A 26,641-nucleotide genomic window follows, 5' to 3' on the forward strand; every position below is an offset into this window, starting at 1 on the left:
CTTTTGCTCCGAGTCAGCTGTGGGCTCTGGCTTTTCTTCCGTGGCCAGCATAGCTGAAGGCTGGCTGGGCTCTGGGTCTGGAGTGAGGCTGGTGTTGTAAATGGGGACTTGCACCTTTACCAGCACACACTCCACATACTTGACAAAGCTCCTCGGAGGACCATCCATGGACAGATGTGCCTTCGACCACACATTGAGTCCGGTGTTATAGAATATGCCTAACGAGCATTGGGATAGTGGGTGAGGCCCACCAGATCTAGAAAGTCCCTCCTGTGATCCTCAAGGGAGCAATCCCCCTGCTCCAGCAAGAGGAGCAGGTATATCCATTGTTTTAAATCCTTTTGCTGTTATAATCCAATCTAGGTCTCGTGTTCTGTCACGTTTTAGGTGTGTAGTTTAATCCAAAAGACGATGGGATGAAGACTGAATGAAATAACGATACTTTTAATGAACACCAACAACTAGAAAGACAATACAACAAACCATTAACATTAATGCAAGACAATTAACTGCTTATTCCAAGTTTTTTAATATCACATTATAGCTTTGCGTGGAGCAGAGAGATGTTTAAGTCATTATTTACTGAATGTCCTATCTTGATTTGTGATTGGTTTATAGTGGGAAGTATATTTTAGTGTCACAAGTGTTTCATCTGGAGAGAGCAGCAATTTATACCTGTAGCAGTGTATTTCACATTTTGTAAAAACGTATGAAAAGTCAAATGGTATTCATCCACCACTATTTGTTGTTGTCAATTTGTATAGTTGGAAGATGCTCAGGGTCCTGTGCTCATGACAACTGTGGCCATGCCTGTGTTCAGCACCAAAAACGAGACCGTAAGTGATACTAAACATTGACTTCTGTAATGTTAACCAGTGGTTATTCAGTCAGTATGAATCTTTCCGTATAATGCTTATCTTACTAGAACTAATCCTGTTCCTGGAGATCTACCTTCCTGCCAAGTTCTTCAGGAGCACTTGATAATTACAAAGTGTGTTGGATCAGGGCTGGATCTGAACTCTGCTGGTAGGTAGATCTCCAGGGACAGGATTGGGCACCCCTGCCCTAGACAGAGGAAATAATGCCAATGTAAGAAAAAAAAAGTCCCTAACACACTCATGTTCATTGTTTTAAGAGAAATAAAGGAATTCTTCTTGGAGTGGTTGGCACAGATGTTCCAGTGTCTGAAATACTGAAGGCTATCCCCAAATACAAGGTACACGAACAACATTTAATTCTTATGTTATTCTAATTGTTCTCAATTTATTAGAAGCCTGTTGAGTATGTTTCTAGCAGCAGTGTTATATGTATCTATAAACGAAAGAATACAAAGACAAACTTTTTTTCTCTAGAATGATGTGCCTGGTTAATTGAAAAGACAAGTAATGTGTATTAACTAAATAAATAGATTCAACTTTCATTTCATGTTGACAAAATGGCTTGACTTCTGCAGTTTTCCTTCCTGTGTTTGAAATATTTCCTATGAAAATGATTGTATCGAAGTGACTATCTATCCTTTTGAAACAATCATTAGTGTGACAGTGAAGAAGTGGAGAGCAGACTCATACAACACACACACACACACACACACACACATACACACACACACACACACACACACACACACACACACACACACACACACACACACACACACACACACACACACACACACACACACACACACACAGAACCAATACAAAGTAGTGTTAAATAGTCTGACCAGCAGAGAGCCACTAACTGCAAGAAAACCTATCATCCCCCACAGCTCCCTGGAGTTTGCACGTGAGGTGTGGTGTTCAAGTCTGGAAGCTCGTGATTTTGGCTTCTATTTTTGCTTGATCTCTTTTGGCTTGTATACTTTTCTGTCTACCGCAGCTTCGGACTCTGAGTTCCACAGTGGTCAGGAGGTTCGCTTCTCCAGTACATTGAATATGCGTTGTGACTGGCCGGTTCCCCCCTAACTGAGCCTGTCACAATGTCCGTCCCAGAAATTGTAGGGAAGGAATTGCTGAAAGACTTGTGGTCAACAGATCGTATTCCCCCCCTAGAATGCCTTCTTGCTCCACTGGTTATGTCCAGCTCCTTGTCTCCACTGATTTCATCCAGTTCCCTGTCTTTGTCTCCACTGCTGGTTCTATCCATTTCCCTGGCTCCGCCTCATCCTCTTGATCCGCTGGATCTCCTAGCCATCCAGCTCCACTGGTGTGATCACAGCCTCCTGGTTACCCAGTTCCACAGTGGTTTTTACAGTGGGTGGCCTCAGAGTTTTGACCCTTCGACTACACCTTGTCAATATGAGCTTAGGGCACCCCTTTGTTCCTTCAACCCGATGGCTCCACCGTGGCTCCTCGCTCTCTCGGCTCCACCACGGACTTCAGGGTCTGTGGCTATCCACTCAATCGGCTTCATCATCTATGTCCTCTGTTGCTCCTCTGTTGTCCTCACTCCCACCGGCTCCACCTCGGTCTTCGAGCCCCCAGCTTTACCTCAGTTTGCGGATCAGGCTTTACCTCAGTCCTCGGATCAGGATTTACCTCTGTCCTCGGACCAGGATTTAACTAGTCCTCGGATAAGGATTTACCTCAGTCCTCGGATCAGGCTTTACCTCAGTCCACGGATCAGGCTTTACCTCAGTCCACGGATCAGGCTTTACCTCAGTCCTCGGATCAGGCTTCACCTCAGTCCTCGGATCAGGCTTTATCTCAGTCTTTGGATCAGGATTCACCTCAGTCCTCGCATCATTATTTACCTCAGTCCTCGGATCAGGCTTTATCTCAGTCTTCGGATCAGGCTTCACCTCAGTCCTCGAATCAGGCTTTACCTCAGTCTTCGGATCAGGCTTTACCTCAGTCCTCGGATCAGGCTTTACCTCAGTCCTCGGATCAGGCTTCACCTCAGTCCTCGGATCAGGATTTACCTCAGTCCTCGCATCAGGATTTACCTCAGTCCTCGGATCAGGCTTTACGTCAGTCCTCGGATCAGGCTTTACCTCAGTCCTCGGATCAGGCTTTACCTCAGTCCTCGGATCAGGATTTACCTCAGTCCTCGGATCAGGATTCACCTCAGTCCTCGGATCAGGCTTCACCTCAGTCTTCGAATCAGGCTTTACCTCAGTCCTCGGATCAGGTTTTACCTCAGTCCTCGGATCAGGCTTCACCTCAGTCCTCGGATCAGGCTTTACCTCAGTCTTCGGATCAGGCTTCACCTCAGTCCTCGGATCAGGCTTCACCTCAGTCCTCGAATCAGGCTTCACCTCAGTCCTCGGATCAGGCTTTACCTCAGTCCTCGGATCAGGCTTTACCTCAGTTCTCATATTCAGGATCAGATATTGTTTTTCCTTATTTATTCAAAATAGTCACAAACTTGCTTACCATGTCAACAACTATCTGATATTCTGATTCTCAAATACATGTAAGCGAGTGTGTCTTGTCATTTAAAAACCTATATATAAATAATCTTGATCTATAACGTGAGATGAGCCATGTTTGTTTGCGCCGCAGTTCAGTGAGTCCTGTCTGTCGGATTTACAATATGAAAATTCATCAGTTTCTCCCGAAATACATGTAAGAAAGTGGAACTAGGAGAAGAATAGAGTAAACTTTATAGTTACTTACACTATGTGTATCTGATATGAATAAAACACGTTGGCAAATTATATTTGAATATATTGCTATTACTGCTTCCATAGACTTTTACAAAGTCCAAATGTATTGTTTTACTAGTGCTTGTGTGTATTTAAATGTCTGAAACCGAAATTAAATATTGTGTTTGAAAACACTGCAAATAGTTGTAATATAGGCCTATGACAAGTGCCAGCCAACACGCGAACGCACATTTTGAATCGGGTAGTTATGTCACGTCACTGTACATTTTAAATCTCGTATGTGGGACCGTACTATCAGGCGCAAAGAAATAAAAATCCCATATATGGGACCGTACTGCTCAAAATTGAGTGAAAATGAGTGTGGCAAAAAAGAAAAGTGGACTCTGAATGTCGCGTTTTCAACGAAGATTTGACAGCAACATACTTCTTCCCCAGTGTCAGACAGAAGGCGGTATGTCTAATATGGAGAGTATGTATCGTATTTTATTTGGATCCACATATGTGACCGGTCACGGAAACTAGGGACACAAGTCGGTTCTGGGGCATTTTGAGTTATTCATAGATTCTGAAAGTGTAATCTCCAAGCTTTCCAACGATGTGTAACATGTGGAAATCTGATAATATTTGGAGAAGTTGTGGCCATTTGAAGCTAGGCACTTAAAAAAGCTCAAAGATGAGAAAATGACCTCTAAAGATTGTGCAGTTCTCACCTGTCTCTGCTGCTGGGAGTGACAATAGGGCTCATTTACATCTCATTTAGATAAGCCATACCCCCTGTAAAGCTCCCCCCTGTGCTTTACAGCTTTTTATGCACTTCGAATGAGTGCACTTCTGCCGCACTAGGCGAAAAACAATTGTGCTGCCCCTCTGTTTGCAACGTACCAGCAACAACACACAAAGACAATAATGGCATATAGCCTACATGTAACGCAAAACCAGCAACAACACACAAAGACCAATATGCCATATACATATAACGCAAAACCAGCAACAACACACAAAGACCAATATGCCATATACATATAACGCAAAACCAACAACAACACACAAAGACCAATAAGCCATAGGCCTACATATAACGCAAATAGTGCGCAACGCTCGTGTGCCCAAAATATCAACAATATTAAAGTTTATGCAGGAGGCAAATGCCTGCTGGCATTTTTCTTTAAGCAGTCATGACAGGAATTTTCCAAATAATCACATTTAACCTCCTCAAATTATTGTTGCAAATCTCTTTACACCACTTTCTTATGTGCGTATACACACACAAATGAAATGTCCGCAAACACATTATATCATCAGCAGGTTCAGCATCTTAAATAACGACTAAAGAGCAAATGAAGCTTAACTTACATTTCAGAAACACGCACGGCAGGCCTTCATCGCAGCAAAGGTCTTAACTGTATCCTCTATTTCGATTCTCTGTGCCAGTTCATGTTCTATGGAGATTGTTGCCAGTCCATTAACTCTGTTCCCTGTTCAAAAAACGTTCCCCATTCAAAGCAATCGGGACGTCACATATGAAACAGCCAGCCACCGCTGTCAGCGAGCCGAGCCGCCGTATTCAAGCACTGAGGGCGCGCGCGCCGCACCCATACCTCCGGTTCAGTTTCCCGAGCCCACAAAGTGCGGCGAAAACATTTTCGGTGTAACTGCCACGGTTCATTTCGTCTGCGACAATCTTTGCGGCATCCATCTTCATTGAATTTTGATATCAGATAGAGCCTGCCAGAGCACAGCATAATAAGTAGCCATGCGGTTCACTTGGAGGGCGGGGGCAAAAGCGCCGGGTTATTCAGTATGGAAATACACACAGACAATGACACGCCACGCCCCTACTGCATGCTAGAATCTCCGAAAACAAGCCGATTTCAACCTCAAAATGTAAGCTTTTAAATATACCAATACTGCTATCTCAAACATGGAGAGGCTTCTTCGTGATTTCAATTAACAGATTCTGCAAAAAATTGAAATTAACCAATTTTGAAAAAAAACTCTTCTTTCTCATTTTGCTCGAAAGTTGTGCTGCCGACTTGTGTCCCTGGTTTCTGTGACGGGTCACATATGTGTGTGAACAAACCTTCTCAGTAATGAACTCGTAGATCAAATTGAACAAATAGCCACTTGTCAGCTAACCTGAGGACCTCTACATCAAAGATCACTGCCGACTTTGACAACCTTGCCAGGAGACGAGACCAGGCTCATCTCACATTAACACTTTAATAACCATGTCTTGGAAAGACAAATAGTAAGTTCTCCCTCAGTTTTGACAGTATCTCTGATTTTGATTGCTGCTCCTGCTGTGTTTGTGTGTTTTTGTGTGTGTGTGTGTGTGTGTGTGTGTGTGTGTGTGTTCACAGCTGGGAATCCATGGTTATGCCTTTGCCATCACCAACAACGGATACATACTCACCCATCCAGACCTGCAGCCTCTGGTAATGTATGGCGAACGCTGAGGCTGATGGGAGAATGCGTCTCATTAGAGTCATTGTGCTGTGAGCCGACAGCTGTGGACAGTAATGAGTGTTTGACAGATGATGATGATGATGATGATGATGATCTGTGGACTGTAATGAGTGTTTGACAGATGATGAGATGAGAACATCAACAGCTCTAGAATCAAACCTTCATGATTTCACTGCTGTGTGAATTATCAATAAATAAAGCTGTGCAATAGTCATTTTTGAGTAAGATTTGAGTAAGAGGGCAATGAAAACAGTCAAGACGATCACAAGTTTATTTAAATGTTTTTGGTTCTATGCTTGAATCTTCATGCATATCCCAGCATGCATGTCATGGACTTTTTATTTTTATTCCTTTCTTTTTTTTTTACATTTAATAATGTAACTGATTTGCAGGATAAAGCTGATGTCCGTGTATCTACACAAAACTACACATTGCAACAGAAACTGCTCTTTTATTCTCTCCCATTTAAAAAGATAAGCATCTTGACTCTTGCTTTCGTGTGATTCTGCCACTGGAGGGCAGTGTATTCCTGTCACACACACTGATCCACAGATGCGGAACACAGAATAAAGCTGTGGTCACAGCACATGTCCAGCTTTTATAGTCGGATCACTGTGGCACAAACATTCATTACAGTTTTACATGTTGTATCGACTTACAGAATGTATTTTAAAAAATGATCTATAGAAAAAATTCAGTGACTAGTGATGTGAGAATTTTCACATTTGATTATGATAATATTGTGTTTATTACAGTGCCACACTAATACACATCATGTTTATCCATGTTGATTAATGTCACTGGTGTTTTTAGTATGAAGAAGGGAAGAAGCGGAGGAGGTCGAGCTACAGCAGTGTGGATCTGTCCGAGGTGGAGTGGGAAGACACGGAGGATGAGGTGCGCATGCGTTTCTGTTATTAAAACCGTTATAAATATCATTTTATATAAAGTTATTAATACAGTTTTAATGAAAGTTCTGGTGAAACCTGTTAATCACGACAGAACGATATAAACACAGCCACATAATTAAAGCCAACGCCACTTACTCCACCTTTACTTCCTTTACTTCTATTATATATTTACTTCAGTCTTTCTTAATTAAAAAGTCAAAGAGGGAATTTGGTCTCAGAACGAGCCACATTCGTTTACCTTTATCTCACTGACTCATCCTATAAAATGTGAACTTGTGAAACTTATTTAACCATTATTTAACAGTTAGTAGAGTTTCTTCTTTATTCAGTTCTGAAACCTGAGAAATATCCTCTCAGAAAGTATTCTCAAAACAAAACTGGGTTGTCTATGTGTTGCTCCAAAAGCTGAGAGTACAGAACAGAGACGATTGGGGCCAAAATATAATGAAATGCTTCATAACACCTGCAGATTTGTGTATAAAATGACCTACTTTCATGAGTCTGGTCTCCTTAAAGCAGCACTATATAGTTTTTCAACCTTCATAATATATTTCCAAGACCCTTGAGATGGTACATCGACTTACAATAGGTTGAATGACACGTCTGCCGTAGCCTGACAGTGTCTGTATCGCTTTTACTGGCACTATGTAACTTCAGGTTTCGGGTAGTAACCCGAGCACAAAAAAACCCTACAAAATTCGACTGCTTTACGGCATACGTCACTTCCCCCACTTCCTCAGATTCTGACGTGAGAGCCCAACTAGCGTTTGATACCCGTCTGTATGTTGTTGTCGTGACCGAAGCAACAACTAAAAGGAAGAAGGCAAAGGTTTTGTCATAGGAGACTAAAATAAGAAAAAGGGAGAATGACAAATTAAAAGGCCGGACGAGGATCAATATTGGAGGGAGAGCAAGACAGTTTGAAGACGGTGAGAGTGTGCGCGCGCGCGACCGGCTCTCTCTATGCTCGTTCTTTCAGTAACATGCACCCTGTCACAAGCGCAACAGTCAGTCATCTGTAAAGTGTTTATACATTTATAAATAAATCATGGAGTCAGGGAGCTGACTATCGCGCGAAATGTAAAAGGCTGAATAACATGGCCTGGCCATGTTACGGAATCTATCTGGTCCTCCATTTATCTTCATGAATCTAGTAATGCTAGTAGAGTAGCGAATGATATATCTGGTAGCTAGTAACGTTAAACACTAAAATCCCAGTTTATGATGGTTATAATAAATAATCTTTCAGGATAACTATCCTAATGTCTGCAGGCTGATAGTCATGTTTGTTTATTTATTTTTCTGGTGAAAGGCTATTGGTCTTGCCTCAGTGTATAATGCAAATCGATTTTCAAATTTGCAGATTCATCTATGGTAGTTTGATATTATAATATTGACGATATATGGCTATTACCTACCACACAAACATTGAATTGAATTAGCATATCGATTATGTAAAACAGTAGCCAATTATATTCATATGACATGCTAAAATATATGCCAATGTACCTGGGATGAAGACATTTCACACGCAACGCTGTCAGTCTGCCCAAGACGTGAGAACTCGCGAGAACTCAAGACGGTATCGGCTTGTCAACAAATGCACGTGTATCCCTTGGTGTAACCCGGACAGATTTTACGACCGTAGTAGAAGACAATACTGTTTCCCAACTGTAGGGGGACCCGAGAGCAAAAACCGCAAAAATGACATAGTGTTGCTTTAACTTATTTGGTACAATGATACACTTGCAAGAACCCTTTGGAATGACCCTTTGGAAGTCACAATTATAGACATAACGGAATCGAACTAAGCTAAAAACAGTTAATTGTACTACATAAAAAAAGATAATGAGGTGTTAAATTCCAGTTTTAGCATATTATAGAGTTGCATAAAGTTGGAAAAGGGTACAAACGCATTACTATTGACCTTTTAAATCATTTACTTGTATCAAACTGTTGTTGTTACGCTTGGTCCTGTAAACGCAAGTTCACACCAACAATTATAACTATGAGTGCAATTTATAAAAAGAGAGAATAGTGGAGTCCATGAAATAATTGGAATTACTATCAGAGTTTTTTTTTCAGCTGATGAATGTTAAAAACATTAACAGCCAATTAAAATCTATATAGAATGAATTTTGTTTTGCATATCAAGTATATTTAATGGTTTTCCCCTTTTTTCCATTGGATATTCATTTTCTTTTAAAGCTTCAAAGAAATAAAACTTTTCTTTTAGAGATGTATTTAGTGCTGGCCGCTTGTCATTGGATTCCTGATATGGATCTTAATACTAGATGCAAGAGTTAAAAAGACACTTATTGTTTTCTGAGAACATAACCAGAGTCAGAATAAGAGTATGTGAAGTAGTTTGTCTGGAGATCAGAGTATCATAGAGACATACAGTATCGCAGTATTACAGTATCACAGTATTACTGTATCACAGTATTACAGTATTGCAGTATTACAGTATCGCAGTATTACAGTATCACAGTATTACAGTATCACAGTATTACAGTATCCCAGTATTACAGTATCGCAGTATTACAGTATCCCAGTATTACAGTATCACAGTATTACAGTATCAGAGTATCGCAGTATTACAGTATCACAGTATTACAGTATCACAGTATTACAGTATCACAGAATCACAGTATTACAGTATCACAGTATTACAGTATTACAGTATCACAGAATCACAGTATTACAGTATCGCAGTATTACAGTATCACAGTATTACAGTATCGCAGTATTACAGTATCACAGCATCACAGTATTACAGTATCACAGAATCACAGTATTACAGTATCACAGAATCACAGTATTACAGTATCACAGTTTTACAGTATCACAGTATTACAGTATCGCAGTATTACAGTATCACAGAATCACAGTATTACAGTATCACAGTATCACAGTATTACAGTATTACAGTATCACAGTATCACAGTATTAGAGTATCACAGTATTACAGTATCGCAGTATTACAGTATCACAGTATTACAGTATCGCAGTATTACAGTATCACAGTATTACAGTATCACAGTATTACAGTATTACAGTATCACAGAATCACAGTATTACAGTATCACAGAATCACAGTATTACAGTATCACAGTATTACAGTATCGCAGTATTACAGTATCACAGTATTACAGTATCGCAGTATTACAGTATCACAGTATTACAGTATCACAGTATTACAGTATTACAGTATCACAGTATTACAGTATCACAGTATTACAGTATTACAGTATTACAGTATTACAGTATTACAGTATCGCAGTATTACAGTATCACAGTATTACAGTATCACAGTATCACAGTATTACAGTATCACAGTATTACAGTATCACAGTATTACAGTATCGCAGTATTACAGTATCACAGTATTACAGTATCACAGTATTACAGTATTACAGTATTACAGTATCACAGAATCACAGTATTACAGTATCACAGTATCCCAGAATCACAGTATTACAGTATCACAGTATTACAGTATCACAGTATTACAGTATTACAGTATCACAGTATTACAGTATCACAGTATCCCAGAATCACAGTTTGACAGTATCGCAGTATTACAGTATCACAGTATTACAGTATCACAGTATTACAGTATCACAGAATCACAGTATTACAGTATTACAGTATCACAATATTACAGTATCACAGAATCACAGTATTACAGTATCACAGTATTACAGTATCACAGTATTTCAGTATTACAGTCTCACAATATTTCAGTATGACTGTATTACAGTATCACAGTATTACAGTATAACAGAATCACAGTAAGACAGTATCACAGTATCACAATATCACAGTATTACAGTATCACAGTATCACAGTATCACAGAATAACAGTATCACAATATCACAGTATAACAGAATCACAGTAAGACAGTATTACAATATCACAGTATCACATAATCACAGTATCACAGTATCAAAGAATCACATTATCACAATATCACAGTATCACAATATCACAATATCACAGTATCACAGAATCACAGTATCACAGTATCAGTATTACAGAATCACAGTATCACAGTATTACAGTATCACAATATCACAGTATTACAGTATCACAGTTTACAGTATCACAGTATTATAGTATCACAGTATTACAGTATCACAATATCACAGTATCACAGTATTACAGTATCACAATATCACAGTATCACAGAATCACAGGATCACAGTATCACAGTATTACAGTATCACAATATCACAGTATGACAGTATCACATTATTACAGTATCACAGTATCACAGTATTACAGTATCACAGTATTACAGTATCACAATATCACAGTATCACAGTATCACAGTATTACAGTATCACAATATCACAGTATCACAGAATCACAGGATCACAGTATTACAGTATCACAATATCACAGTATGACAGTATCACATTATTACAGTATCACAGTATTACAGTATCACATTACGACAGTATCACAGTATTACAGTATCACAATATCACAGTATCACAGTATCACAGTATTACAGTATCACAATATCACAGTATCACAGAATCACAGTATCACAGTATTACAGTATCACAATATCACAGTATGACAGTATCACATTATTACAGTATCACAGTATCACAATATCACAGTATCACAGTATTACAGTATCACAATATCACAGTATTACAGAATCACAGAATCACAGTATTACAGTATCACAATATCACAGTATGACAGTATCACATTATTACAGTATCACAGTATTACAGTATCACAGTATTACAGTATTACAGTATCACAATATCACAGTATGACAGTATCACAGTATTACAGTATCACAGTATTACAGTATTGCAGTATCAAAATATCACAGTATCATAGAATTACAGTATGACAGTATCACAGTATCACAGTATTACAGTATCACAGTATCACAGTATGATACTGAATATCATATCAGCTAATCACATGAAACTCAATATCAGATCAGATAATCACATGAAACTCAATATCGTATCAGCTAATCACATGAAAATCATCACAGTATTACAGTATCACAGTATTACAGTATCACAGTATCAAAGTATTACAGTATCACAGTATTACAGTATCACAGTTTCACAGTATCACAGTATTACAGTATTATAGTATCACAGTATTACAGTATCACAGTATTAAAGTATCACAGTATCACAGAATCACAGTATCACAGTATTGCAGTATCACAATATCACAGTATCATAGAATTACAGTATGACAGTATCACAGTATTACAGTATCACAATATCACAGTATCACAGAATAACAGTATCACAGTATTACAGTATCACAATATCACAGTATCACAGTATCACATTATGACAGAATCACAGTATCACAGTATCACAGTATGACAGTATCACAGTATCACAATATCACAGTATCACAATATCACAGAATGACAGTATCACAGTATGACAGAATCACAGTATTACAGTATCACAGTATTACAGTATTACAGTATCACAGTATTACAGTATTACAGTATGAAGCGTCCACACTAGACATCACTTAGAAACATGGGCAACTCACATTTTAATATTCAGATATTACAATCTAGTTATCTTTTTTGGTGTTTGAAAAATATTGGACAGTTTTTAGATTTCTCAATTTGATTATCAGATATGCTTTGTTGTTATTTTTTGTTTTTTTGTCCAGTTGCGTAATGCCATGGTGAACAGACAGACGGGAAGCTTCTCTATGAAAGTGAAGAAGACTGTGGATAAAGGGGCAAGAAATTCCCTCCACACACACACACACGCACACACACACACACACGCACGCACTTACACACACTCACACACTCTCACACACACACACACACACACACTCACACACACACACACACGCGCGCACACACACACGCGCACACATACACACACACACACACACACGCACGCACACACTCTCACACACACACACCCACATACACGCACGCACACGCATGCACGCACGCACACACACACACACACACACACACACACCACTCTAACACACAAACACACACACACACACACACACACAGTAAAAATATTTCCGAAAAAGCTCTATTCTTTCATCCTCTTATAGTGTTTGTGTGTTTGTTTATGACTGTCTCAGAAGCGTGTGCTTGTTCTACACAATGACTACTACTACACCGACATCAGAGGAACTCCCTTCAGGTGAGAGTTTTACCTTACATATAAAACTGTGTAGAACAACAGAAACTCAGAACTGTGAGTCAGTGAGCCAGCATCTTCTCTGCACATGACCGACTGCAGCACGCCTCCAAAACATTATTTTAAACAACATCTATATAGCCAGGGTCCACCATCAGTGCTACAATTCATCATCATCGTGCCCTGTCCAGGATATTTCTCTCTGATCTTCATTAAATGAAGAAAACAGTTTCTCGTAGAAGAAAAAAAAATCCACATGAGCTAATAAACTATAAATTAAGTTTATTATCATTATTATCATCATAAAGGAGTGTGCCTCAAGGTGATGATACACAGGGCAACTTTTTGAGCAATGTTGCTGGGCAATCTTGCCTAGTGATTGTTGCTAGGGCACTTTCCCATTGAAAATGGGCAATACATTTTTATCTGGATAATTTAGTTCAGTTATGGGCCCTGTGTCTCATCTGGTTGCCCGTTTACGGCAACATTGCCCAGCAACATTGCTCAAAAAGTTGCCCTGTGTATCATCACCTTCAGAGCGTCAGACGAAACGCAGTAAACGCTGTCATGTCCTCTTGTGTTCGGATGCCGGTGTTCGGGAACACACTCGTGTGTGTGTGAGACACTTCTGGAGGAATTAAACCCAATCATTCTGACCCCACACTTTGGCTCAGGCGTTTCAGAAACAACAAACAAATTAAAAACTTAAATAGCTCTTTATTTCAACATTTATTCTCCTGATGCAGCTCTGTACCAAGCTTGCTGGGAACCAGGAACCCACGGCCCTGTTTCAGTCAATGCGACAAAAATATAGTCCCGGCACAAATGGATTGTTAACTTAAAATTTTAATTCCATTTGACAAAATAAAATTTAGTACAGATAGCAATCAAGTAAAAAATGCAAGATTTTTTTTTGAGTGTATGATTTATTTCTGTTGTTTTCAGCTTAGGAGTGGCCCTGTCCAGAGGCCATGGCAAATATTCCTTCAGAGGAAACATCTCAGTTGAAGAAGGTAACTATGGGTTAAAGAGACTCTGTCCTCTACATTGCCTTTGATTCATTATAATAAATGTGTGTCTTGCCAGCTTTTGTCAGCATATGTAAGTGTGCAAGCTCAAGTTGTTATCTCTTGTGTATATACACTTACCAGCCACTTTATTAAGTGCATCTGTTCAACTGCTCGGTAACACAAGTATCGGATCAGCTAATCACATGAAACTCAATATCGTATCAGCTAATCACATGAAACTCAATATCGGATCAGCTAATCACATGAAACTCAATATCAGATCAGATAATCACATGAAACTCAATATCGTATCAGCTAATCACATGAAACTCAATATCAGATCAGATAATCACATGAAACTCAATATCGTATCAGCTAATCACATGAAACTCAATATCGAATCAGCTAATCACATGAAACTCAATATCAGATCAGATAATCACATGAAACTCAATATCAGATCAGATAATCACATGAAACTCAATATCGTATCAGCTAATCACATGAAACTCAATATCGGATAAGCTAATCACATGAAACTCAATATCATATCAGCTAATCACATGAAAGTCAATATTGGATCAGCTAATCACATGAAACTCAATATCAGATCAGATAATCACATGAAACTCAATATCAGATCAGCTAATCACATGAAACTCAATATCAGATCAGCTAATCACATGAAACTCAATATCGAATCAGCTAATGACATGAAACTCAATATCAGATCAGATAATCACATGAAACTCAATATCAGATCAGATAATCACATGAAACTCAATATCGGATCAGCTAATCACATGAAACTCAATATCAGATCAGCTAATCACATGAAACTCAATATCATATCAGCTAATCACATGAAACTCAATATCAGATCAGCTTATCACATGAAACTCAATATCAGATCAGTTAATCACATGAAACTCAATATCGGATCAGCTGATCACATGAAACTCAATATCGTATCAGCTAATCACATGAAACTCAATATCAGATCAGCTAATCACATGAAACTCAATATCAGATCAGCTAATCACATGAAACTCAATATCAGATCAGCTAATCACATGAAACCCAATATCGGATCAGCTAATCACATGAAACTCAATATCAGATCAGTTAATCACATGAAACTCAATATCGGATCAGCTAATCACATGAAACTCAATATCGGATCAGCTAATCACATGAAACTCAATATCATATCAACTAATCACATGAAACTCAATATCGTATCAGCTAATCACATGAAACTCAATATCAGATCAGCTAATCACATGAAACTCAATATCAGATCAGCTAATCACATGAAACTCAATATCGGATCAGCTAATCACATGAAACTCAATATCGGATCAGCTAATCACATGAAACTCAATATCGGATCAGCTAATCACACGAAACTCAATATCAGATCAGCTAATCACATGAAACTCAATATCAGATCAGCTAATCACATGCAACTCAATATCGGATCAGCTAATCACATGAAACGCAATATCGTATCAGCTAATTACATGAAACGCAATATCGTATCAGCTAATCACATGAAACTCAATATCGGATCAGCTAATCACATGAAACTCAATATCGGATCAGCTAATCACATGAAACTCAATATCAGATCAGCTAATCACATGAACATCAGTGTATTTAGGGATGTAGATATGAGGAAGACTCCAAACGGCACTGGTGCGCTTGTGAAGGGCCTTTGGGAAGGGGACGCCAGTGAGCGGCTGGATATCTTCACGAAGGGCCCTTCCTCGAGGACGTGTGCGAAGGGTACATGCGATGGTTACTTCAAGGAAGTCATTCTATCATTTTTGGTCATGTGACCCAGCGAATGCTTGGGATTCATTTTAAAGCTAGATGGCTTAGTTAACTTACAAACAGAGCAATTCAAGTTTTGTTTGTGATATATTTCACACATTTTTGTTATGTCATGTTTAAATAAGTTTCATAGTTGAGAAATGTGTCAGGTAATGCAGGGTTCAAGATTTCCATTACACGAGAGTAGGTGTTAAAACTTCGTGTTTCGCCAAGATAATCACCAACTAAGACGTAGCTTTACAGTAACCTATGCTTCTCCATCCATTTACGCTTATTTCCATCTGGTGATGTGAATCTCCTTCTGTCTGGTGTTAATAGCTGCAGTGTATTGCGCGTCAGCACACACAACGGCTGCAACCACAATGCGGTCCCCCCATAACAACCCTCTCGATTGAGCGGAGTAGGGAACATCTCTAGGGTCTTCAAGTGGGCACCTTCCGTCCTCAGTGTTTCGTCGACTAGCCCACGACACCTCAAGAGGGCTCGACAGTGACTCTGACGTCCCAGAGCACCCCCCTCCGTCCCCCACTCAACTCAGCCCAGCTTACTGACCTCTACTTCCCTCTTGCTGCTGAGACCTAACCACAATCTCACAATCTCTCTGCAACCCAACCATACGCGCCAACCCGTTTGACTAAGGCTGTCGAGCCCCACTGGTGCGTTAATATGCAGTTGCAGTGGCAACGGTTCAGTATGGCATACCACCTACCGCAAAACACAATTTCTGTGTCATTCACACAGAACAACCCGTCATTCACGCAACCCGTCATTCACGCAATATACACAGGAACGTAATGACTGTAAATACTATACAACCTATACAAATAAACCAACAGACTCTTCAAGTTTTCAAGAATCCTACGAAACTGTGGCGGCCTGTACACAGCCAGCTAGAGTCTTTCCGTCTCAACCACAGCCAGTTGCTGCCCCTGTCTGCTGCTTCAGATAAGTTCTTTACTGTGCGACACAACTCTTGGCCACTGAGTCCGACGTCTCTGAGGAACCGGGTTGTAGAGTGTGCCACAAAACCTCGACAACCCACCTCCACTAGATAAACCCGGACTCCCCATCCTCGCTGTTCTGCAGTTTCTTCCTCTCATATGCCTCATCTACCGCATCCTCCCATGGCACTGTAAACGCTATCAGTTGAACAATGCGTGCTGATCCAGACCACAAAACAATATCTGGTCGTAGGTTAGTGGTGGCAATCTCAGGTTGAAAAATAAGCCGTTGATCAAGATCAGCCAGCATCTTCCAGTCCCTAGCAGCTTCCAGTTGTCCTGGGCGAGAATTGGTGTTAGCACCTTTTCTTGGTTGTTGCTCGCCTGGGCGGAGGAATATTGTCTTCTGCGTGTAATGTTTTGCTAGAGCAGGCGGCAACTTATTGGTCATGTTACGCTTTTCTTCCAATGCTAAAGCCAAACATCGCAATACTTGGTCATGGCGCCAAGTAAACCGACCCTGGCTAAGAGTCACCTTACATCCTGTCAAAGTGTGCCTTAATGTGGCAGGTGATGAACACAAAGGACAAGAGGGATCCTCTCCTACCAAGAGGTTTAGGTTCTGCGGTGATGGGAGAACATCATATGTTGACCTAATAAGGAAACTTATCCTACTCTCTTCCATTGACCAAAGACCTTGCCAGCCCATTTTGCGTTGTTCCACACTCTCCCATCTCATCCACTCTCCCTGCTTGGCCTGGGAAATGGCCTTTATACATCTCATCCTCTCCTCCTGCTTTCGCACCTCGTGGACTACCAGCTTCCTCCTTTGAGCTGGGCCTGCCTTGTGCCATTTAGGAGGAGCCAAACTGAGCCCAAAACCACCTCTTCCATGCTGTACCTGCCCAACGATATCCCCAATTTGAAGGTCAGCCTTTGCCTCTACTACAGATTTCTTTGCTGACCACTTTCTACCAGTTCTTATCACAGGGGCTGCCTCCCTTACACATTTGTCGCGTGACTCTGCTAAAGTAATTTCCAGTCTGACCTTGGCACACTTAAACTCCTTGGTTAAAGCAGAGACTGGCAGCTGCAATACTCCTTTACTATAAAGTCCCACTCTGCTGAGGCAGCGTGGAACTCCCAACCATTTCCTGATGTATGAACTTATTAACGCTTACAGCTTATCCACTGTTGTCAAAGAAACCTCGTACACAGTCAGTGGCCACAGCAACCTTGGCAGTAGACCAAACTGAAAGCACCAGAGTTTTAGTTTGCCTGGTAGAGCACAGCTGTTATTGCTCTTCAACCCTTCAACTGCTTGTCGTCTAACTTCTCCTACTCGAACTGTGTCCTTTAGATCCCCATCGTACCATCTCCCTAGACTCTTCACTGGCTTCTGAGAAACTGTTGGTATTGCCTCACCGTTAATGAAGAATGTTTTATCTACTACCTTTCCTTTAATTATTGAGAGGCTCCTTGATTTAGAGGGCTTAAATTGCATTCGTGCCCATTCAATAGTATCTGTTAACTTCCCCAATAACCGATTAGTGCAGGCTACCGTTGTAGTCATGGTTGTAATGTCATCCATGTATGCTCTGATTGGTGGTAGTCGCATCCCAGAAGCCAAGCGCTCTCCTCCTACTACCCATTTTGATGCCCTAATGATTACTTCCATTGCCATGGTAAAAGCCAGTGGAGAAATGGTGCATCCTTCCATTATTCCAACCTCTAAGCATTGCCATGTAGTGCTGAATTCTGGAGTTGAGAAACTAAATTGCAAATCTCCAAAATAGGCTTTCACTAAATTTGTTATCGACATCGGTACCCTGAAAAAATCAAATGATGCCCAAAGAAGCTCATGTGGCACTGAACCATATGCATTAGCCAAATCCAGGAATGTCACATGGAGCTCCTTCCTCTCCTTTTTAGCTGGAATTCGTTGCCAGATAACACTGATATATTCTAAGCATCCTGAGAATCCTGGAATAACCGCTTTTTGAACTGAAGTGTCAATGAAGCCATTATTTAATAGGTAGGTTGACAATCTCTGAGCAATAATGCTGAAGAAAATCTTGCCTTCGACGTTTAATAGTGAAATAGGGCGAAACTGACTGATGCTTGTAGCATCTTTTTCTTTGGGTATAAAGACTCCCCCTGCTCGGCGCCATGCTCTAGGTACAACCTGCTTTTCCCAAGCCACTTTTATCAATTTCCACAGAATTCGTAGAACTCCTGAAGCACTCTTGTACACTCTGTACGGAACTCCATTAGGCCCTGGAGATGATGAAGCCCTTGCCTTTCTCACAACCTGCTCTATCTCTTTCCACTTAGGTGCACAGACCTCCATTAGGTATTCTGGTGGAAAGATGAGACGCATGTTTTTAAGTTGAGAACAGCACCATTTTGATCTATAAAGTGTCCGATGAGTGTGTTTTGCTGCTGTTCCATAGATCTCTGTGAAACGCATGTTAACTGGCTGTGCTTGTGTGGGCCAGCATGGCTGAAAGGTGTAATGCTAAAGGTCCATGTGTGTGTGTTTGTGTGTGTGTGTGTGCGTGTGTGTGTAGCTTGTTGCGTGGCTAATGTGTATCTGGGCCAGTAAAGCCAGGAGCTTAACTTGTGACTAAGGGGCACTTTACACTACACCGTTGTCAACTAAAAACGTAAAACTTTGAATGCGTTCTGGCTGTTCATTTACATGAGCCTGAACGACAAACTTTTGAAAACTGAATTCAAAGTGCAAGTTTTAAATTTCCAGTTACATTAGTGCAGATTTCCAAATGGCTTCTCACTCCTGCGAATGCTGGGTGACCATTTGCAAGCCATAAACATTGTCTTGTGAATCTGACAACTAAATTGTTTTCCTTTTTAATGATGAACAACACAATTCATTGTGACTAGCATTATATGATGTGATTGTTACCCATCAAACAATCAATCATAAAAATTGCAGCTGTTAATCAGCTTGCATTTCATACTTTATAATTTGATTGCTAGCTGATTACATGTCAAAGTCCTTGGACTGAACTTCAGGTCTTTTCCACTCATTAGTATTTCAACATGAACTTTTAATGCACTAAAAATCAAACACAGAGAGACCTCTCGTTTCAGAAGACCACCTCATGCCACTGTTTAGGCTGTGGTTGGGGTTTGAACAACATTCATATGACAATCATTTCAGGACTAGGTTTAGATATGATTGATAGGAATCAATGCTGATGTTCCTCATGGATTATGTCCTGTTTGGCTCAATCATGGCAGCATTGAGCATGATGGTGTTTCTTCTGTTTCAGGACTGCATGATTTGGAGCATCCAGATGTTGTATTAGCAGATGAATGGTAAAGTTGTATCTTTTGAGGCTTTATTCAGTGCCTTATTGTCTACAGTATGAAAGATGTTTGCATGCGTACAACTGATTGGTTTGACTTTTCAGGACATACTGTAACACAGAGGAACACCCAGAACATCCTTTCCTATCTCAGATTGATGCCATAAAGCTTTATTTTAATGGAGAACCACATCTGAAGTGTGAGCTGAGTGCAAGAGCACACTAACATTTGTTTTGATGACTCCCCTTTGTTTTTGTGTTGTTCATTGTGTATGTATACTTCTTTGAACTAATGAATGGCAGTACAAAATAAAATAACTTAAAAATTATTATTTATCTATCTATTATTTACAAATTATAATTTGTATTCTCTTTAGAATTATGATTTGTATCCTGTGATTGTTCTGTTAGGTGACATGGATCTGATCCAGGAGGTTCTGTTTGATGCCGTGGTCACGGCTCCACTGGAAGCGTACTGGACCAGCCTCGCGCTCAATAAATCAGAGTAAAGGCACCACAAACTTTCTTAATACACATTTTTGGATTTAATGTACAAAAATATATTTTTAATCTTTCGTAACGATGCACTGTTGTAGGCAATGCACCTTTTACCAAATTTTGCCAATAAAGTGTGGAATGCCTTATTTTTATCTTCCAATCAGATCCTCATTTGTAATATACAGAGAGAGGTCAACTGGGTTGTGAATGCCATTTCATGTTGACTTTAACTAGAATTTTTGTATAATGCATTATACAGTCCTTCCAGAAAAATGAATTTTTTTGTGATTGTTGCGGGCAAAAATCCTTGATTATGCGGCACGTTTTCTTAAAAAATGCGATGGAATATGCGGGATATTTATGCAATTTTATGCGATGAGTTTGCGGGAACTTGCAAAAACTGTTTGATGAAAAAAAAAAGTGATTCCCCCAAACCAAAAAAAAAAAAATATATAAAAAAATAAAATGTGTGCTTCCCATTTTACAGAGGTAGCTATACAAAACAGACATCTTCTTTTAAAATAAGTGCTTCCCATGCACAAAGTGCAATCTATTACTGTAACGTAAATTTACATACTACTAATATACTTACAACTGTAAGGTTTTTGCAGCTTTTCAATGATGTTCACGTCGCATAATTACGTCACTTCATAACGTTCCCATGGCAACAGGGGAAAATGGCTGCTCTTGTGTGAAGTACGCAACATCTTTCAACTTTCTGCTAAGATATGTGTCTTTTTTGCAACGAAAATGCGGGGATTATTAAAATCATGCAGGCCCAGAATATTTTGCGCGGAAATCTGCAATTTATGCGGCGAAAGTGCGGTGTATTTGAAAAAATGCGGCCCCCACATGAATATGCGGACTTTGGCTGATTATGCACGAAATCATGTGATCGCATAATCACGTTTTTCTGGAGGGACTGATTATAACAGTATTCATAATGTACATTAATTCATCATATCATTTCATAAATAATTGTAACCAAAAGATTAAATAAATTATAATATTTGCATATTCCTTGTTACATCTGAAATTGGTTGTTCATCATGTATTTTAATGCATTATACTTTCTAAAGGTGTGTTATCAATGAATAGATAAGTATTATAATGTATTTTACTACAATTATTCATGAGACCATACAATGCATTATAAGGTGCATTACAAAGCATACATAATGCATTAAAATACTTTTATAATGCATTATATATAATGTTTTTGCCCAACATTATGTATTTCCTGTGTTTCTCTTTGTTCTGGTAGGAACTCTGATAAAGGGGTGGAGATAGCTTACCTCGGCACTCGCACCGGACTGTCACGCATAAACCTTTTTGTGATGCCAGACCAACTGACCAATCAGTAAGTACATCATACTTCTCATGAGTCTATATTACATAGTAAATTCTATACTGATCAATAGTAACTAATGTAATAAATGTTTTGAAAGATACTAAATGCCAGTGTTGGTGGAGTAACTAAGGAAAAGTAGCAATGCTGCTAACTTAACTACATTTTTTCAGTAGTGTGTCAATGGCTCTGCTGCTTTCAAAACAGCGCAGCTTTTTTTAAAGTAACAAGTTAAGTTCCCTTTCGAGGGAACTTTGGCGCTGTGACATGGTGTTGATGCTATAGGAATGCCTCCAGTGTGACCGGTGTCTGAAGCACATGTGAAAACATGGCAATTCTATTGGCTGACGGAGGTCAGGTGACAGCCCTAAATCATGGAATCCCCAGTTTCTTGAAGCCGCATACCCGTTTCAGTGTGATTGTTTGTCAAAGTGTATGTCCTGTTCAATTGATTTTATTTCGATTTTTATTTAGTATTCTAAACAATCTAGGAGATTTGTGCCACCGTGCCTGCTTTCTTACAGGGGACAACTCACCCTGTAAGAAAGGGGGTCTGTTCCCGAGAGGGCTGATTGTGTGTATTGTGTTAACTGTGAGCGTTCACAATAAGGAATCTCCACTCCCGCGTGGCTCTACTCTCGAGGGATGAGCGCTCCATGGTTCTGGTCCCGAGTTTGCCAAGGCGGCTCAGCGGCTTTGACAGTTGACATTGCAAGTTCAGCTGGTTAAAGCAGAGCTTGAGACGGGTGTCCCGCTTTCTCTCACTATTTCTCCAACTTCAAAGTCTATCGATTTTTAGTTTAAGCTCTCCTCCAGTTTGGATATTTTTCTCGAGGGAAGGAAACTCAGGCAGCTCAACAGCTCGGGTCATGCAATGAGGAGCTTATGAGGAACGGCACAAGGTGGTCACTCGGGCCATGGACGAGCTTCAATTACATTGGCCAGTGAGAAAATGGGAAGTGTCTTGTAGTAAGTTAGACGAGCGCTTTCATCCCAGGTCATCCGCAGACTCCTCCAAGAAGTCTTCTGTTTTTGCTTGATCTCCAATCCGAGGCGTCGATATCATGAAGGAACCCCTTCTCATCTTGCAGCATCACCTCTGCCACTAGGGCGAGTATGTCTATACTGCAGTGCCCCGGGTTGAAGAGATGCCCAGCCCTGATATCTCTGCCTTACGCTGGCATCGTCGTTGAAAGCTCAGATTTGGGGCCTGGGTTGTTTTCGCCTCTTTCACAGGCTGGGGTGCAGCTCTCAAAGGCCGGCTAGCCCGTGAACGGAAGTGGACTTGTTTTTCTCCGAGGAGTCAACCCACTGTCCCATCTGGTTCGACCTTACACCTCCAGCTCCATTGGGGCTGGATGGGATGGTACAGATGTGTGTACGGCTCAATTGGGCCTGGATGGGATGGTACAGATGTGTGTGCGGCTCCATTGGGACTAGATGCGATGGTACAGATGTGTGTACGGCTCCATTGGGGCTGGATGGGATGGTACAGATGTGTGTACGGCTCCATTGGGGCTGGATGGGATGGTACAGATGTGTGTACGGCTCCATTGGGGCTGGATGGGATGGTACAGATGTGTGTATGGCTCCATTGGGGCTGGATGCGATGGTACAGATATGTGTATGGCTCCATTGGGGCTGGATGCGATGGTACAGATGTGTGTATGGCTCCATTGGGACTGGATGCGATGGTACAGATGTGTGTATGGCTCCGTTGGGGCTGGATGGGATGGTACAGATGTGTGTACGGCTCCATTGGGGCTGGATGCGACGGTACAGATGTGTGTATGGCTCCATTGGGGCTGGATGGGATGGTACAGATGTGTGTACGGCTCCATTGGGGCTGGATTGGATGGTACAGATGTGTGTATGGCTCCATTGGGGCTGGATGGGATGGTACAGATGTGTGTATGGCTCCATTGGGGCTGGATTGGATAGTACAGATGTGTGTACGGCTCCATTGGGGCTGGATTGGATGCTACAGATGTGTGTATGGCTCCATTGGGGCTGGATGCGATGGTACAGATATTTGTATGGCTCCATTGGGGCTCGATGCGATGGTACAGATGTGTGTATGGCTCCATTGGGACTGGATGCGATGGTACAGATGTGTGTATGGCTCCATTGGGGCTGGATGGGATGGTACAGATGTGTGTACGGCTCCATTGGGGCTAGATGGGATGGTACAGATGTGTGTACGGCTCCATTGGGGCTAGATGGGATGGTACAGATATGTGTATGGCTCCATTGGGGCTGGATGGGATGGTACAGATGTGTGTACGGCTCCATTGGGGCTGGATTGGATGGTACAGATGTGTGTATGGCTCCATTGGGGCTGGATGGGATGGTACAGATGTGTGTAAGGCTCCATTGGGGCTGGATTGGATAGTACAGATGTGTGTACGGCTCCATTGGGGCTGGATTGGATGGTACAGATGTGTGTATGGCTCCATTGGGGCTGGATGCGATGGTACAGATATTTTTATGGCTCCATTGGGGCTGGATGCGATGGTACAGATGTGTGTATGGCTCCATTGGGACTGGATGCGATGGTACAGATGTGTGTATGGCTCCATTGGGGCTGGATGGGATGGTACAGATGTGTGTACGGCTCCATTGGGGCTGGATGGGATGGTACAGATGTGTGTAAGGCTCCATTGGGGCTGGATGGGATGGTACAGATGTGTGTACGGCTCCATTGGGGCTGGATGGGATGGTACAGATGTGTGTACGGCTCCATTGGGGCTGGATGGGATGGTACAGATGTGTGTAAGGCTCCATTGGGGCTGGATGGGATGGTACAGATGTGTGTAAGGCTCCATTGGGGCTGGATGGGATGGTACAGATGTGTGTACGGCTCCATTGGGGCTGGATGCGATGGTACAGATGTGTGTATGGCTCCATTGGGTCTGGATGGGATGGTACAGATGTGTGTACAGCTCCATTGGGGCTGGATTGGATGGTACAGATGTGTGTACGGCTCCATTGGGGCTGGATGGGATGGTACAGATGTGTGTACGGCTCCATTGGGGCTGGATGGGATGGTACAGATGTGTGTACGGCTCCATTGGGGCTGGATGCGATGGTACAGATGTGTGTATGGCTCCATTGGGGCTGGATGGGATGGTACAGATGTGTGTACAGCTCCATTGGGGCTGGATTGGATAGTACAGATGTGTGTACGGCTCCATTGGGGCTAGATGGGATGGTACAGATGTGTGTACGGCTCCATTGGGGCTAGATGGGATGGTACAGATATGTGTATGGCTCCATTGGGGCTGGATGGGATGGTACAGATGTGTGTGTACGGCTCCATTGGGGCTGGATGGGATGGTACAGATGTGTGTATGGCTCCATTGGGGCTGGATTGGATGGTACAGATGTGTGTATGGCTCCATTGGGGCTGGATGATGGTACAGATGTGTGTATGGCTCCATTCTGGCCAGTCCGAGTCTGGTTCCCAGATCCGGTGTCTATCCTGGACAACACTTCTTTAAAGCTTCCCGTTCAGAGACATTTCTTTTTCAAGTGTAGGGGTCGAATTTTTTTTTTTTCACTCCCGGACAGAAATTTGGAAACTTTGGGTCTGGCCTTTGAGGGGTACCAGCTAATAGATTCTAGTTAGAATCTCTGGGTCATTCTCTGGGTCAGGGGTAAAACTGTTTTTGAGTGCAGGGTTCCCACGCGTCCTGGACAACCTGGAAAACCTGGAAAATGAAAGACCAATTTTCCAGTCCTGGAAAACACATGGAAAATGGGAAAAAAAGTAAAATGTCCTGGAAACTTTTGTGTTGTCCTGGAAAATAATTTTCCCTCCTTGTGGATGAACGCAAACGGGTTAAACATTTTACGCATGAATGTCTGTTTTCAGCTGCCTTCAAAGGGTAATATTGGGCTGAAGCGCTTGTCTGCTTTCATTTCTGCATGTAGCCAGCACAGCGCCCCACGTGACACAAACCTGCCAATATGTACGCATTTTGCGTAGCAAGTACGCAATTTGACATCTCAGTATGTAGGACTTGCCCCTGTAAACTACGGACATGTGACAACACGATGCAGCAGCGTGGTGAAGCACTTTCAGCTAATCATTGTAGAAAAGCGGAGAATAACGAGTCTACCGAACCTACAACGTAACATTCCCGTCCCTCTCCTCCTGCCCTCTGCCTGAATGTTCCCCATTCGCTGCAGTTGGGCTTAAAAAGGTAAACTGTGTGTGTGTGTAGGCCTGTCGCGATAGTCAATAAATCAATTAATCGCACGATAAAAAAATGAGCTCGATAATCTTTCCGGTCGCAATAATTTCCATTTGCATGCTTGTGTGTTTTCCTCGTCTCTCTCTACCAAAGAGATTGGATGACAACTCTCGGTTTCTTAGCGTGAACTAGAGCTTAGATTCTCTGCCCGAGCCCGAACTTGACCCGACCCGCGGGCCGATATTTCCCGACACTATCCTCGGGCCGGGCCCTTGATCTAGAGACGTACGCACTCCCTACGCAATAGAGTGCGGCG

At 41.4% G+C, this 26,641-nt stretch overlaps 1 protein-coding gene and 1 pseudogene across 2 annotated transcripts in view; both read left to right on the forward strand.

The window, feature by feature from the left end:
- Positions 1-26,641, forward strand: part of cacna2d3a (calcium channel, voltage-dependent, alpha 2/delta subunit 3a) — a 230,712-nt gene that overhangs the window by 131,150 nt on the left and 72,921 nt on the right. For both annotated transcript variants that reach the window (XM_077217632.1, XM_077217633.1), the window contains 11 exons: positions 765-836; positions 1,136-1,216; positions 5,968-6,042; positions 6,887-6,970; positions 12,665-12,736; positions 13,106-13,167; positions 14,110-14,177; positions 20,248-20,293; positions 20,389-20,483; positions 20,695-20,788; positions 22,046-22,141. In XM_077217632.1, the coding sequence (XP_077073747.1) occupies positions 765-836; positions 1,136-1,216; positions 5,968-6,042; positions 6,887-6,970; positions 12,665-12,736; positions 13,106-13,167; positions 14,110-14,177; positions 20,248-20,293; positions 20,389-20,483; positions 20,695-20,788; positions 22,046-22,141 (845 nt within the window). The remainder of the gene's footprint in view (positions 1-764; positions 837-1,135; positions 1,217-5,967; positions 6,043-6,886; positions 6,971-12,664; positions 12,737-13,105; positions 13,168-14,109; positions 14,178-20,247; positions 20,294-20,388; positions 20,484-20,694; positions 20,789-22,045; positions 22,142-26,641) is intronic.
- On the forward strand, positions 8,499-10,768 carry LOC143724509 (uncharacterized; annotated as a pseudogene).

The sequence above is a fragment of the Siphateles boraxobius genome, unplaced genomic scaffold (genome assembly GCF_051911475.1).
Source record: "Siphateles boraxobius isolate OS27281-9 unplaced genomic scaffold, OSU_SipBor_1 75, whole genome shotgun sequence".
NCBI classification, from domain to species: Eukaryota; Metazoa; Chordata; class Actinopteri; order Cypriniformes; family Leuciscidae; genus Siphateles; species Siphateles boraxobius.